Genomic DNA, 15,445 nt, shown 5'->3' with positions numbered 1-15,445 from the left:
AGGTGGTGCAATAACCACCTCAGGAGGTGGTAACCCACCACAGAGTAGGAGGAGGCCAAGACAAAAATATGATGAGAAATACAGAGCAATGGTTGACACACTGCCTGAAGTGGCCAGAAGGGCCCATATGAGCAGAGCAAAGCTACTGGTTGTGGGTGACTTCAGCCACATAGAAATTGCAAAGATGATGATGGTACTGAAAAACCTCATGCATCAGTATGTTTGGGACACTACCAGAGAGAGGGGAGAAGACGAACCAGCAAGACTGGACCTAGTATTCGCCTTAAGTAGTGAAGACATTAAGGATATCACATAAGAAAGACCCCTCGGAGCTAGTGATCACATAGTTCTGAGCTTTAAATACATTGTTACTAGTGGAGAGGGAAACAGGAAGGGAAGAGCAGTGGAAGCCAAACTACAAGACAGGGGACTACACAGGCTTGAGGAACTTCCCACATGAGGTTCAGTGGTATAGAGAACTGGCAGGGAAATCAGTCAATGAGATGATGGAATGAGTGACAACAAGATACAAAGTAGCAGAGGACATATTTATTCCCAAGGGCAACAGAAATAATGAGAAGGCCAGAATGAGCCCTTAGTTTACCCAGAGATATCGAGTCCAAAACTAAATGTGCTAGAGAATGGAAAAAGTATAGGAGGCAAAAGACCCAGGAGAATAATGAGAGAGGGTCAAAGAGCAAGAAATTAATATGCACAGATGAGGAGGGAGGCCCAACGACAATACAAAACTGACTTAGCAGCGAAAGCCAAGTCTGAGGGAAATTTGTTGTACAGTCACATCAGGAGGAAAACAACACTCAAAGAGCAGGTAATCAGGCTGCCGAAAGAAGGGGCTAGAAGACAGAAGTATATACAGAGGAGACAGAAAGGACTCCTGAAACATGGAGGGGTAAGGTATGCCACCAAGTGCTAGACATAATACATATAACCGAGGAAAAGGTGAGGAGGCTCCTCAATGAACTAGATGCCTCAAAGGCGATGGGGCCGGATAACATCTCTCCATGGGTCCTGAAAGAAGAAGAGGCTCTCTCTGTACCATTAACAATAATCTTCAACACATCTATCGAAACAGGGCGACTACCTGACGTATGGAAGACAGCAAAAGCAGCCCCAGTGGTGGAGCACCTAGAAAGGAATTAGTTTATCAATGACGACCAGCACGGATTCAGGGACAGGAAATCTTGTGTCACAAACCTACTGGAGTTCCATGACAAGGTGACAGCAGTAAGACAAGAGAAAGAGAAAGGTGTGGGAAGATTGTATTTTCTTGAACTGTAAGAAGGCTTTTGACACAGTTCCACACAAGAGATTAGTGTAAAAGCTGGAGGACCAGGCAGCTATAACAGGGTAGGCACTGCAATGGATCAGAGAATGCCTGACAGGAAGGCATCAGCAAGTCATGGTACGCGACGAGGTGTCGGAGTGGGTGCCTATGATGAGCAAGTTCCACAGAGGTCAGTCACAGTGCCGGTGCTGTTTGTGGTATATGTGAATGACATAATGGAAGGAATAGATCCAGAAGTATCTTTGCAGACAATGTCAAGTTAATGAGGAGAATTCAATCGGAGGAGGACCAGGCAGGACTACAAAGGGATCTGGACAGGCTACAGGCCTGGTCCAGGAAATGGCTCCTGGAGTTCAGCCTTGCCAATTGAAAACTCAAGTAGATCGGGGAAGGGAAAACAAGACCACAGACAGAATACAGTCTAGGAGGCCAAAAACTACAAACCTCACTCAAGGAAAAGGATCTTGGGGTGAGTATACACCGAGCACATCTCCTGAGGTGCACATCAACCAAATAACTGCTGCAGCATACGCACGACTAGCAAACCTGAGAACAGCATTCCGACATCTCAGTAAGGAGTCATTCAGGATTCTGTACACCACGTACATCAGGCTCATTTTGGAGTATGCAGCACCAGTTTGGAACCCACACCTAGCCAAGTGCGTCAGGAAATTAGAGAAAGTGCAGAGGTCTGCAACGAGTCTAGTCCTAGAGTTAACGGGCATGTCCTATGAGGAGAGGTTAAGGGAAATTGTCCTGACGACACTCGAGGACAGGAGGGAAAGGAAGATGATAACAACATATAAAATACTGAGAGGAATCGATAAGGTGGACAGGGACAGGACGTTTCAGAGATGGAACATACCAAAAAGGGGTCACAAGTTGAAGACTCAGATGAGTTACAGGGATGTTAGAAAGTATTTCTTTGGTCACATAGGTGTCAGGAAGTGAAATAGTCTGGAAAGGGAGATGATGGAGGCAGGATGATAGAGCTCATGAACCAGTGAGTGATCTCATAGCGACCAGTGTAGAGGCGGGCCAGGAGCTATGAGTCGACCCGTGCAGCCACAGTTAGGTGAATACACATGCACACATACAGTAGAGAGAGGTGAGGATGAACCAGTAAGACTGGACCTCGTATTCACCCTGAGTAGCTCGGACATCTAGGACATCGCATATGAAAGGCCCCTCGGAGCTAGTGATCACTTGGTTCTGAGCTTTGAATACAAAGTAAAGTTACAAGTGGAGAGGGTAACAGGAGTGGGATGGGAAAAGGCAAACTACAAAATGGGGAACTACACAGGCATGAAGAACTTCCTGCAGGAGGTTGTGGAAAAGAGAGCTGGTTGGAAAATCAGAAAACGAAATGATGGACTATGTGACAACAAAATACAAGGAGGAAGAGAGGAGGTTTGTTCCCAATGGCAACAGAAATAATGAGAAGACCAGCACCAGCCCTTGATTTACCCAAAGGTGTAGAGAAGCAAAAACTAAGTGCACTAGAGAATGGAAAATGTACAGAAGACAAAGGACCCAGGAAAATAGATTAATCAAAGAGCCAGAAACGAGTGCACAGATGAGGGAGGCCCAGCGACAGTACAAAAACGACATAGCATCGAAAGTCAAGTCTGACCCAGAACTGTTGTATAGCCACATCAGGAGGAAGATTACAGTCAAGGACCAGGTAATTAGGCTGAGGAAGGAAGGTAGTGAGCTCACAAGAAACGACCAAGAAGTATATGAGGAGCTCAGCATGAGATTTAAGGAAGTATTTACAGTGGAGACAGAAAGGACTTTGGGAAGTCAGAATTGGGCGGATACACCAACAAGGAAAATACCAACAAGTGCTGGATGAGATACACACGACCAAGGAGGAGATGAAGAAGCTACTAGGTGAACCTGATACCTCAAAGATGGTGGGAATGGACATCTCTCTGCGATAACTTAGAGAGGGAGCAGAGATGCTTTGTGTGCCACTAACAACAATTTTCAACACATTCCTTGAAACTGGACCACTACCTGAGGTATGGAAGATGGCAAATGTAGTCTCCGTTCTTAATAAAGAAGACAGACACGAGGCACTAAACTACAAACCAGTGTCATTGACACGTATAGTATGCAAACTCATGGAGAAGATTATCAGGAGAGTGGTGGAGCACCTAGAATGGAACAAGCTTATAAACGACGAGCAACATCGATTCAGGGAAGGAAAATCCTGTGTCACAAACCTACTGGAATTTTATGACAAGGTAACAGAAGTAAGACATGAGAGAGAGGGGTGGATAGATTGCATTTTCTTGGACTGCAAGAAGGCCTTTGACACAGTTCCTCACAAGAGATTAGTGCATAAAGCTAGTCAAGGCACGCATAACAGGAAGAGCACTGCAGTGAATCAGAGAATACCTGACAGGGAGGCAACGACGAGCCATGGTATGTGACGAGGTGTCAGAGTGGGCACTTGTGACGAATGGGGCTCCACAGGTCCTAGGACCAGTGCTATTTCTGATATATGTGAATGACATGACGGAAAGGATAGACTCAGAAGTGTCCCTATTTGCAGATGAAGTGAGGTTAATGAGGAGAATTAAATCGGATGAGGATCAGGCAGGACTACAAAGAGAACTGGACAGGCTGCAAGCTTGGTCCAGCAACTGGCTCCTCGATTTTATCCCCGCGAAATGCAAAGTCATGAAGATCGAGGAAGGGCAAAGAAGACCGTAGACAGAGAATAGGCTAGGTGGCCAAAGACTGCAAACCTCACTCAAGGAAAAGGATCTTGGGGTGAGTATAATACCGAGCACATCTTCTGAGGCGCACATCAACCAGATAACTGCTGCAGCATTTGGGAGCCCGGCAAATCTGAGAATAGCGTTCCGATACCTCAGTAAGGAAACGCTCAAGACTTTGTACACCGTGTACGTCAGGCGCATACTGGAGTATGCAGCACCAATATGGAACCCACACCTGGTCAAGCACGTCAAGAAATTAGAAAAAGTGCAAAGATTTGCAACAAGACTAGTCCCAGGGCTAAGGAGAATATCCTACGAAGAAAGGTTAAGGGAAATCGGCCTCACGACACTGGAGGACAGGAGAGTTAGAGGAGGCATGATAACGACATACAAAATACTGCGAGGAATTGACAGAGACAGAATGTTCCAGAGATGGGACACAGAAACAAGGGATCACAATTGGAAGCTGAAGACTCAGCTGAGTCAAAGGGATGTTAGGCAGTATTTCTTTAGCCATAGAGTTGTCAGGAAGTGGAATAATCTGGCAAGTGACGTAGTGGAAGCAGGAACCATACACAATTTTAAGATGAGGTATGATAAAGCTCGTAGAGCAGGGAGAGAGAGGACCTAGTAGCGATCAGTGAAGAGGTTGGGCCAGGAGCTATGACTCGTCCTCTGCAGCCACAAATAGGTGAGTAGAAGTAGGTGAGTACACCCACACACACACTATCGACAAATATCTTTGACAACCAGTAACTAACATAACATTATCATCTCAAAGAAATTCATTTGTTTAATATTGAACCATCGTGTGTTATTTACTGATCACTGTGTCGTAAGCTTCCCCTTATATACTCAATATAGTTTACCGCTGTGTGGGTATGTTTACCACTGTGTGAGTATGTCTACCTCTGTGTGGGTATGTTTACTGCTGTGTGGGTATGTCTACCTCTGTGTGGGGATGTTTACTGCTGTGTGGGTATGTTTACCGCTGTGTGAGTATGTCTACCTCTGTGTGGGTATGTTTACTGCTGTGTGGGTATGTTTACCACTGTGTGAGTATGTCTACCTCTGTGTGGGTATGTTTACTGCTGTGTGGGTATGTTTACCGCTGTGTGAGTATGTCTACCTCTGTGTGGGTATGTTTACCGCTGTGTGGGTATGTTTACCACTGTGTGAGTATGTCTACCTCTGTGTGGGTATGTTTACCACTGTGTGAGTATGTCTACCTCTGTGTGGGTATGTTTACTGCTGTGTGGGTATGTTTACCGCTGTGTGAGTATGTCTACCTCTGTGTGGGTATGTTTACCGCTATGTGGGTATGTTTACCACTGTGTGAGTATGTCTACCTCTGTGTGGGTATGTTTACTGCTGTGTGGGTATGTTTACCGCTGTGTGAGTATCTCTACCTCTGTGTGGGTATGTTTACCGCTGTGTGGGTATGTTTACCACTGTGTGAGTATGTCTACCTCTGTGTGGGTATGTTTACCACTGTGTGAGTATGTCTACCTCTGTGTGGGTATGTTTACCGCTGTGTGAGTATGTCTACCTCTGTGTGGGTATGTTTACCGCTGTGTGGGTATGTCTACCTCTGTGTGGACATGTTTACCTCTGTGTGGGCATGTTTACCTGTGTGTGTGTATGTTTACCTCTGTGTGGGTATGTCTACTTCTGTGTGGGTATGTCTACCTCTGTGTGGGGATGTTTACCTCTGTGTGGGTATGTTTACCGCTGTGTGGGTATGTTTACCGCTGTGTGGGTATGTTTACCGCTGTGTGGGTATGTTTACCGCTGTGTGGGTATGTTTACCGCTGTGTGAGTATGTCTACCTCTGTGTGGGTATGTTTACCGCTGTGTGGGTATGTCTACCTCTGTGTGGACATGTTTACCTCTGTGTGGGCATGTTTACCTCTGTGTGTGTGTGTGTATGTTTACCTCTGTGTGGGTATGTCTACTTCTGTGTGGGTATATCTACCTTTGTATGGGTATGTCTACCTCCCTGTGGGTATGTCTACCTCCCTGTGGGTATGTCTACCTCCCTGTGGGTATGTGTACCTCTGTGTGGGTATATTTACCTCTGTGTGGGTATGTTTACCTCTGTGTGGGTATGTTTACCTCTGTGTGGGTATGTTTACCTCTGTGTGGGCATGTTTACCTCTGTGTGGGTATGTATACCTCTGTGTGGGTATGTCTACCTCTGTGTGGGTATGTCTACCTCTGTGTTTGCATGTTTACCTCTGCCTGGGTATGTCTACCTCCCTGTGAGTATATGTACCTCTATATGGGTATGTTTACCTCTGTGTGTGGGTATGTGTACCTCTGTGTGGGTATATTTACCTCTGTTTGGGTATGTTTACCTCTGTGTGGGTATGTTTACCTCTGTGTGGGCATGTTTACCTCTGTGTGGGTATGTATACCTCTGTGTGGGTATGTATACCTCTGTGTGGGTATGTCTACCTCTGTGTGGGCATGTTTACCTCTACCTGGGTATGTCTACCTCCCTGTGAGTATGTGTACCTCTATGTGGGTATGTTTACCTCTGTGTGTGGGTATGTTTACCTCTGTGTGTGGGTATGTTTACCTCTGTGTGTGGGTATGTTTACCTCTGTGTGTGGGTATGTTTACCTCTGTGTGGGTATGTATACCTCTGTGTGGGTATGTTTACCTCTGTGTGGGCATGTATACCTCTGTGTGGGTATGTTTACCTCTGTGTGGGTATGTTTACCTCTGTGTGGGTATGTTTACCTCTGTGTGGGCATGTATACCTCTGTGTGGGTATGTATACCTCTGTGTGGGTATGTTTACCTCTGTGTGGGTATGTATGCCTCTGTGTGGGTATGTTTACCTCTGTGTGGGTATGTTTACCTCTGTGTGGGCATGTATACCTCTGTGTGGGTATGTTTACCTCTGTGTGGGCATGTATACCTCTGTGTGGGTATGTTTACCTCTGTGTGGGTATGTTTACCTCTGTGTGGGCATGTATACCTCTGTGTGGGTATGTATGCCTCTGTGTGGGTATGTTTACCTCTGTGTGGGCATGTATACCTCTGTGTGGGTATGTTTACCTCTGTGTGGGTATGTATGCCTCTGTGTGGGTATGTATGCCTCTGTGTGGGTATGTTTACCTCTGTGTGGGCGTGTGGGTATGTTTACCGCTGTGTGGGTATGTTTACCGCTGTGTGGGTATGTTTACCGCTGTGTGGGTATGTTTACCTGTGTGGGTATGTTTACCGCTGTGTGGGTACCTCTGTGTGGGTATGTTCTGTGTGGGTATGTTTACCTCTGTGTGGGTATGTATGCCTCTGTGTGGGTATGTTTACCTCTCATGTGTACTGTGGTTGGGCATGTTTAATGTATACAATACCTCTGTGTGATGGAACCTATGTAAGTATTGTACATGCCTCTGTGTGTATGTATGCATGTTTAGTGTTTACCTCTGGTATGTCGTACAATTATCCAGGTTCTCACTTGCTTTAACAAGTTTAACAAGTGTGAGGAATAATGTAAATTTCTGTTGACAGGTATAAAAATTAATCAACTTTTAATAATTATGCAGGTGTTTAGACAGGTGTAACAAGTGTTTAGATAGACTTAACAATTATGTAAAACATCCAGAGGTGTTTGGAAGGAATGTAATTATTCAGATATTTAGATAAGTATAGCAAGAATTTAAACATGTACACAGGTTTACGGATGTTTTGACATTTGCATCAGAAGCGGGAACCTACCTGAACTGTTACTGGTATTTAGATAGGTATAACTTGTATTTCAACACGTATTCCAGGTGTTCATAAGTATATAATTGTTTAAACAGGTATATAACAGTTTAGACAGATGCACATGAATTCAGACAGAAATAATAGGTGTTAGGACCCACACAGATGCCTGGTGACGGTGCTGAGACAGGAAGGAGGTGTCATCAGTAAAATCCTGGTACTTCTTGATGGGTATAACCCTGAGATGGTCGCTCTTCTGCGTCTCTTACAGGTATGTCCTGGTTTTTGATCCAAAGAACTGAAGACACTCCCTGTCATTGGATCAAACTTTCTAATCCACAGACGCTGCATACCCCCTGCGATTTAACCATTTTCTTATTAATATAATAATTTTTTTAACACATTGCCGTTTCCACAAACGTATGGTCACCCAGAAAGAAAAAAATACACAAATAGAAAGAAAAAGATCCATCATCATTCAACACTTTCACCATCACTCATACATAATCACTGTCTTTGCAGAAGTGCTCAGATACGACAGTTTAGACGCCACTCCAAACTGCCAATATTTCAGATCCCTCATTTAAAGTGCAGGCATTGTACTTCCTATTTCCAGGACTCGAGTCCGGCTAACCGGTTTCCCTGAATCCCTTCACAAAATATTACCCTGCTCACACTCCAACAGCTCGTCAGGTCCCAAAAATCATTCGTCTTCATTCACTCTATCTAACACGCTCATGCATGCTTGCTAGAAGTCCAAGTCCCTCGCCCACAAAACGTCCTTTACCCCCTCCCTCCAGCCTTTTCGAGGACGACCCCTACCCCGCCTTCCTTCTCCTACAGATTTATACGCTCTCCATGTCATTCTACTTTGATCCATTCTCTCTAAATGACCAAATCACCTCAACAGCCCCTCTTCAGCCCTCTAGCTAATACTTTTAGTAACTCCACACCTCCTCTTAATTGCCACACTACGAATTCTCTGCATTAAATTTACACCACACATTGCTCTTAGACACGACATCTCCACCGTCTCCAGCCGCCTCCTCCTGCAGCATTTACAAACCATACTTCACACCCATAAAAGAGTGTTGGTACCACTAAGCTGTCGTACATTCCCTTCTTTGCCTTCATGGATAACGCTTTTTGTCTCCAAAGATACCTCAGTGCACCACTCACCTTTTTTTCTTCATCATTTCTATGGTTAACCTCTTCCTTCATAAACCCATCCACTGAGAAAATTTTAATGCCGACCAAAAAGATACATTTTCCAGTTGTTGTACAGAATCCAAAAATTGTATGTTTTTATTAACCACATTAGTAAATCTGAAAAAAATTGCACCGACTCAGCCTAAATGCCAAAACATTTCATTCTTTTCATGAGATGCAACGTGATCGACTGACGACATTCACAAAATGCAAATCCGGTTAATGTTTGAAAAAATATACTAAACTTTTTCGAAAATAAAATTTGGAAAATAGCAACTACGTTTTCCACTAACAATGCCAACCATCTTCGATGTAAGATACAGCAGAGCTGTTCATATTTCACCAAGGGTTAAAAATTTGTAACTGATCAGATAAGGCATTGTGAGGTTATAAATGCGCTTGCATATTTTAAATCCTACCTTTCTAATAGGTATCAATATGTCACCATTAAAGACACAGCCTCATCAATACGGCCAGATGATACTGGAGTTCCGCAGGGAAGTGTCCTTGGTCCCCTGCTCTTCCTCATTTACATCAATGATCTTCCAAACATATCCCAACACCTGAAACCCATTCTCTTTGCTGACGACACGACTTATGTCATCTCCCACCCTAATCTTGCCACCCTCAACACCCTTGTTAACGAGGAGCTGCTCAAAATATCGACTTTGATGACAGCCAATAAACTTACACTTAACACTGGCAAAACCTACTATATTATGTTTGGTAGCAGAGCAGGTGTTGCGCAACTTAACATTAAGATCGACAACACTCTAATTGCCAGGCATAATGAGGGCAAATTCCTTGGCCTATACCTCGACAACAACCTAAATTTCAGCACCCATATCCAACACATAACAAAAAAAGTATCCAAAACGGTGGGGATCCTCTCCAAGATACGATACTACGTGCCGCAAACTGCCCTTCTCACACTATACCATTCACTTATATATCCATACTTCACCTATGCTATCTGTGCTTGGGGTTCAACTGCAGCAACACACCTAAAGCCAATAATAACCCAACAAAAAGCTGCAGTAAGAATAATCACTAAATCCCATCCCTGGCAACACCCCCCACCCCAATCTTCATAGATCTAAACTTACTCCCTGTTCAGAACATCCACACTTACTACTGCGCAATCTATATCTACAGGACCTTAAATTCCAATATTAACCTTGACCTAAAACGCTTTCTTGATAGTTGTGACAGGATCCACAGGCATAACACCAGACACAAACATCTCTATGACATTCCCCGTGTTCGACTAAACCTTTACAAAAATTCAATGTATTTCAAAGGACCTAAAATCTGGAGCACCCTACCTGAAAATTCTAGAACTGCAGACACATTCATCACTTTCAAAACTACAATTAGAAAACATCTTATCTCCCTGATACACCCCGACAACTAACTACATGATAACCACTTGGTGGTTCACAATTACACTCACTCACCCACTGACTATAAACCCAGAAATACTAATCTTAATCTTAAAATAATAAATCCTAACTAGTCATAAGTTTGCCTATGATACTCCAATATAGACACCTTGTATTGTGCCAAAACAAAAGCATTCACATTGCTAAACTCACAAATTATGATGTAGTCACTTAGCCTTAATACCATAATCTGTAAGGATTTAATGTTAAGAATTAATTTAAGTCTGCCCGAAATGCCTAGCCATGCTAGGTGTCCTAGTGGCCCCCTCTGTAATTAGTATTTTATAACATGTAAACCACACAATACCCAAAACATGTAAACACCACATTGTAACCTTTATAGAGAATAAACTTGAATTGAATTGAATTGAATTGAATTAAGTGGGTAACAAGAACACTAACAACATGGCCGACTCTGACATAATATAACACAAATATAGTATATAAGGGCTCACTAATCTCATGAAATTAGAAAACTCCTTATGACACGAGTTTTCATTATTTCTCCTTATATCATTTATATTTACTTCAAAAATATCTAAAATTTTGCTAGAAGAATCGTTCATTTTGCCATTGAAGAACTTTCACTTTAACTTGATTTTGTTTCACAAAAAAAAGAGAAAATTGCCTACTATACCTCCCAAATTCCATTAAAGAATAATTCTCGTTAAGATTCACTTGTGTTTAGTGTTTGATTCCGGTCAGACGAGATATTCCCTTGCTATTACACGGACGTCAATATATTTAATAATAGCAAATTAGAATTGAAACAGCTGAAGTTGATTTCCAAGCCCAGCCAGACTGACAGTTTCAAATCAGTCAAAAGAAACATTCTCCAGTTATTGATCTGAATCCAACAATTATTTTTTTTATCAACCCTGATTCTTTATGCAATCACTCTAATCTTCTAGTCTGTAATCCCTTAATTCTTTGTGTATTCCATAATCTTCTCTGCAGTCTCCTAATCCTCTCTCCGCTTCCTTAATCATCTTTGCACTCTTCTAATCCTATCTACACATCCTTAATTCATTTTTCACTCCCTTGAGCCTCTCTGCATTTGTTCTCTTCTAATCCTTTCAGAAACCCTAATTGTGTATGCATATTCCCTTATTATGGGAAGCTCATGCCTCATCTGGTACGAGCTCTTCTGAAATATCCTGATGCACTCCGGGGGAGAGTACGAGTTGTTTAACACAGGTCTACTTCCCTAATCCTCCTTAGAGTCCTCATAATCCTTTCTGAACTAGTCCAAGTCTCTCTCCAGCTTCCCAGTTCTTTCTGCCATCTCTTAATCATTGTTGTGTGTCCCTAATCCTGAATGAAATTACTCTAATCCTCTCTGTAATTTTTCAATCCTCGTCCCTTACGCACTACCGCGGGTGTGCACCAACAAGCAGGTGAACCACAGAGTGCACCACATGGGATCAGAGAGCTTCGTCACTAGTGGGGCTCGCATCTCCCTGCACTACCGCTATGCTCTGCATGCTGTCTTCAGCACCTTCCCCGCAGCCTCCAAGGCCATCATTCTGGAGGAGGACATCCTGGCAGCACCAGACTTCTTCAGGTAACTGCTGCCTTATTATGTATAAAAACGAAGCTCTAGACTCTTGTGGGTAGGTCATTCAGGCCTCCAGGTATCTGGAGCAACTGAGTCTTCCAGGCAACTTAAGCCATGCCGAGTTCCAGGTGACTGAAAGATGTGTTCCAGGTGACTGTAAGATGTATTAAAGGTGACTGTAACATTACGTGTTCCAGGTGACAAACATGACGAGTTCTAGGTGACTGTAACATAATGAGTTTCAGGTGACTGTAAGATGAGTTAAAGGTGACAGTAGCATGACGCATTCCAGATGACTGTGACATAACATGTTCCAGGTGAATGTAACATGGCGTGTTCCAGGTGACTGTGACATAATGTGTTCCAGGGGACTGTAAGATGAGGTGTTAAAGGTGACTGTAACATTACGTGTTCCAGGTGACGAGGTAAACCGAACGTTCAGAACTTCCAGGTTCATGTTATACATGTTTCTACTCTTACGGATGTCAACGGATACTGTTACCAGATGTCTTCAGGTGCTGGCAGCTCTAAATGTTTATATGTATGCCTAAGCAGTTGTAGTTCCACATATCTATAATTATTGGTGGTCCTATTTACACATAATATAGGAACATAACAACAGTGGAGCAGTTTCAGAAAGCCAAATAGCCCATGTTTGTAAGGCCTACTTTCCATTCACTGGAATGACCTAAACAAGGATGCCGTTCATTCTAATGTTTTGTAATCCTTAGTGTTTTTTTATGAATAGGTTGCTGTATGTCAGATGATTGGCTGTTGGAGACCAACCCCAGCATTTTCTACATATGTGTGGATCAGTCAACCAATAAAAAAGGTGTAAGCTTGATCCTCCGTCTGTTATACGTCATTTAATCATTAAATAGTTCGTGTTTCCCACAGCTACTTCAACCAGACATCCTGGCTCTTGGACACAGATCCCAGCATCTTCTGCATCAGTGCTTGGAACGACCTGGGCTCCCTACATATAGCCAGACACATATCCAGGCTCTATAGAGTGGAGACCCACGCTGGCTACGGCTGGATGCTCACTAGGAAACTCTTCAATGAGATCTATCCACTCTGGCAGCATCCCAATAAGGTACATGGTAACTATTATTGTATTCCTCGGGAAGCTGTAAACTCGTGGTGAATGACTTGTATTATTATTATTATTATTATCATCATCATCATATAATCATCATCATAATCATTATCATTTATAACTTGAACAAATTCAAGCAAACATCCTCACTTCCTCTCCTGGTTACCATCAGCTTAATATTGTCATCTTCCTTTAAACACAGGAAGGTGAATATATTATTACTCCAACTTTCAGTGACTTTAAGAACACCAGTATGATTCTAATACAGGAAATCATTGTCATCAGTGATGTAAAGTCATTTCAATTTTTATTACTACTACTAAAAATAATAATAATAATAATAATAATAATAATAATAATAATAATAATAATAATAATGATAATAATAAAGAACACGAAAAGAAGAGTGCAGAGTGCGTCATAAGTTTGTACTGCAGTGAATATCTGATGCCGGTCGGAAACATTCACGACTTATTGCCTCAAAACTAATGTCACAATTTCTTCATTAAAAATGGTTGTCAGCTAACATGGAAAATCTGAGGCAGATCATAAGAGGTGAACTCAACATATAAGCTAAAATCTCTCCTTGATCCTGCAAGAGTCCTTTAATTTAAGTTCGATACTTTCCATTTCCCTGGTCAGCGCTTCCTTCCATGTATCAGATAATCTAGCATTCTTGAGGAGCTCAGTGATTCTTCATCATCTTCAGTAGAGGGAGCATCTTTCTCTCTCGAGTTTACTTCTTCTCTTCTTGTTTCTTAGGGGAATATGCCTTGATTTATGTCGGGTGTGAGCGCTGTTGGGCAATTATTCACCTATTTCTTGTTGGCCAACCATTAATAATGAATGGATTGAAGCGATTTCCACAACAAACTAAAAGAATGATTGTTTTATAAGATTATAGATTAATTTTTGATGTATCACAAATATTTTCAGATTTGTGTGGGGATATAAGGCCGATATTTTCCTAAATGTCAAAAAACTTATAAACTATATTTTACTGAGAATGAAGATAATGTTTATTATAGTATTTAAATCCATAGTATAATGGAGTTAGCAACTCCATTATACTTTCCCAGTGCCACTTCTTGCTCAAGTGCTGACAAATGTCATTTTTAGCAGATTTTTTTTTTTTTTTTTTCATTTACTTTTTGGCCGATCTTACTGAAACTCCGTCAAAGCATGATGGATATGTGGGGAATAAATCACTTGCATGTACCTCAACATTGCATTCATGCAAGCAATTTTATTGAAAGAACAATAATACATTATTTAAATTTGTATTACCTCTGAGGTAGTGGAAAATATTTTGAAACACTGTGGCCACAAGGAGAGTCTCCCTTCGACAACCACTACTGTCCACATCCAACCTGGACCAGAATTATTTAAGTATATATGTAAACAACACCAGTAATTGATGCTATTAGTAGTTATAGTTGACTATAAATTAACTGGACTGATTAGAAAATGGGGAGGGGTGGGAGGGTATACACATACATCAGGGAAAATATACTTGTATATAATATCAACACTTACCAGATTTGTCTGGTGGTAAACTGTGGTAGTTGAAACACCCACAATGCTTATTTCATTATAACAAAGCTAAGCTGGCCAGCTTACTTGAAATAATAAGAAGGTTTACTTAGCTGTGGGTGGTTGATGCTCCTTATTTTCTCCATTCATCATCCAATCTGGAAGTCCTGCCAAGTTAATGTAGCTGTAACTTCAGCAGGACACTATTTCCGATTTGCTCTTATTTCGTTTAGCAGGTTATGTCCTGTTAAAACCTCCATGAACATCGCAAATGGGACACCAGGTTTAACGGTGCTGAGACTGGAATTTCAATATGGTGAACTCTTTATTTAACCTAATATCCCTTTGGTTGAGTGTGTTTTCCACTATTTTCTTCACAATTTGCAGTGTATTGCAGTCCCGTATTATTTTCTGTTCATCGGAGGTCCTTCACTATTTCCCATTCTCACCACCCTATTATTATGGTTTTGCTAAATTACTGTCCCATATTATTCACCGTGAACAATTACAACACTTCCTATTATGAAGTGAGGCCTATATTAATCCTATAGGCCACTGTGGACACCAATTTCCTGGTCCCATTTTGACCATCCTTTCCACTCCATTCAAAACACTCCCACGTCCCCTTCACTCGCCTCGCGAAAGGGCAATGAGCCTCTCCCTAGGTTGGTTCTCTTTTTCACTCCCAATTAAATTTTAAACCAACAGCAATAGACTAATTATGCACATTTACATTAAAAAAATTATACAATATAAATCTGGGAAAATTACATCAAAATTTTCCACACTGCAGCCGTGCAGAGTTCATTGATAAACGACTTATATTGCTCCTTCCTCTATAAAGTTATTCATT

General features: G+C 42.0%; 1 protein-coding gene across 1 annotated transcript in view; it reads left to right on the top strand.

The window, feature by feature from the left end:
* The window catches only part of LOC128688513 (protein O-linked-mannose beta-1,2-N-acetylglucosaminyltransferase 1-like), a 215,449-nt gene that overhangs the window by 66,801 nt on the left and 133,203 nt on the right, over nucleotides 1–15,445 (top strand). Inside the window, exons 6-8 of the mRNA XM_053776356.2 lie at nucleotides 7,917–8,022; nucleotides 11,800–11,966; nucleotides 12,858–13,056. Of these exons, the coding sequence (XP_053632331.2) occupies nucleotides 7,917–8,022; nucleotides 11,800–11,966; nucleotides 12,858–13,056 (472 nt within the window). The remainder of the gene's footprint in view (nucleotides 1–7,916; nucleotides 8,023–11,799; nucleotides 11,967–12,857; nucleotides 13,057–15,445) is intronic.

Source organism: Cherax quadricarinatus, chromosome 13, assembly GCF_038502225.1.
Source record: "Cherax quadricarinatus isolate ZL_2023a chromosome 13, ASM3850222v1, whole genome shotgun sequence".
NCBI classification, from domain to species: Eukaryota; Metazoa; Arthropoda; class Malacostraca; order Decapoda; family Parastacidae; genus Cherax; species Cherax quadricarinatus.
This window is presented reverse-complemented; position numbering and strand designations above follow the sequence as displayed.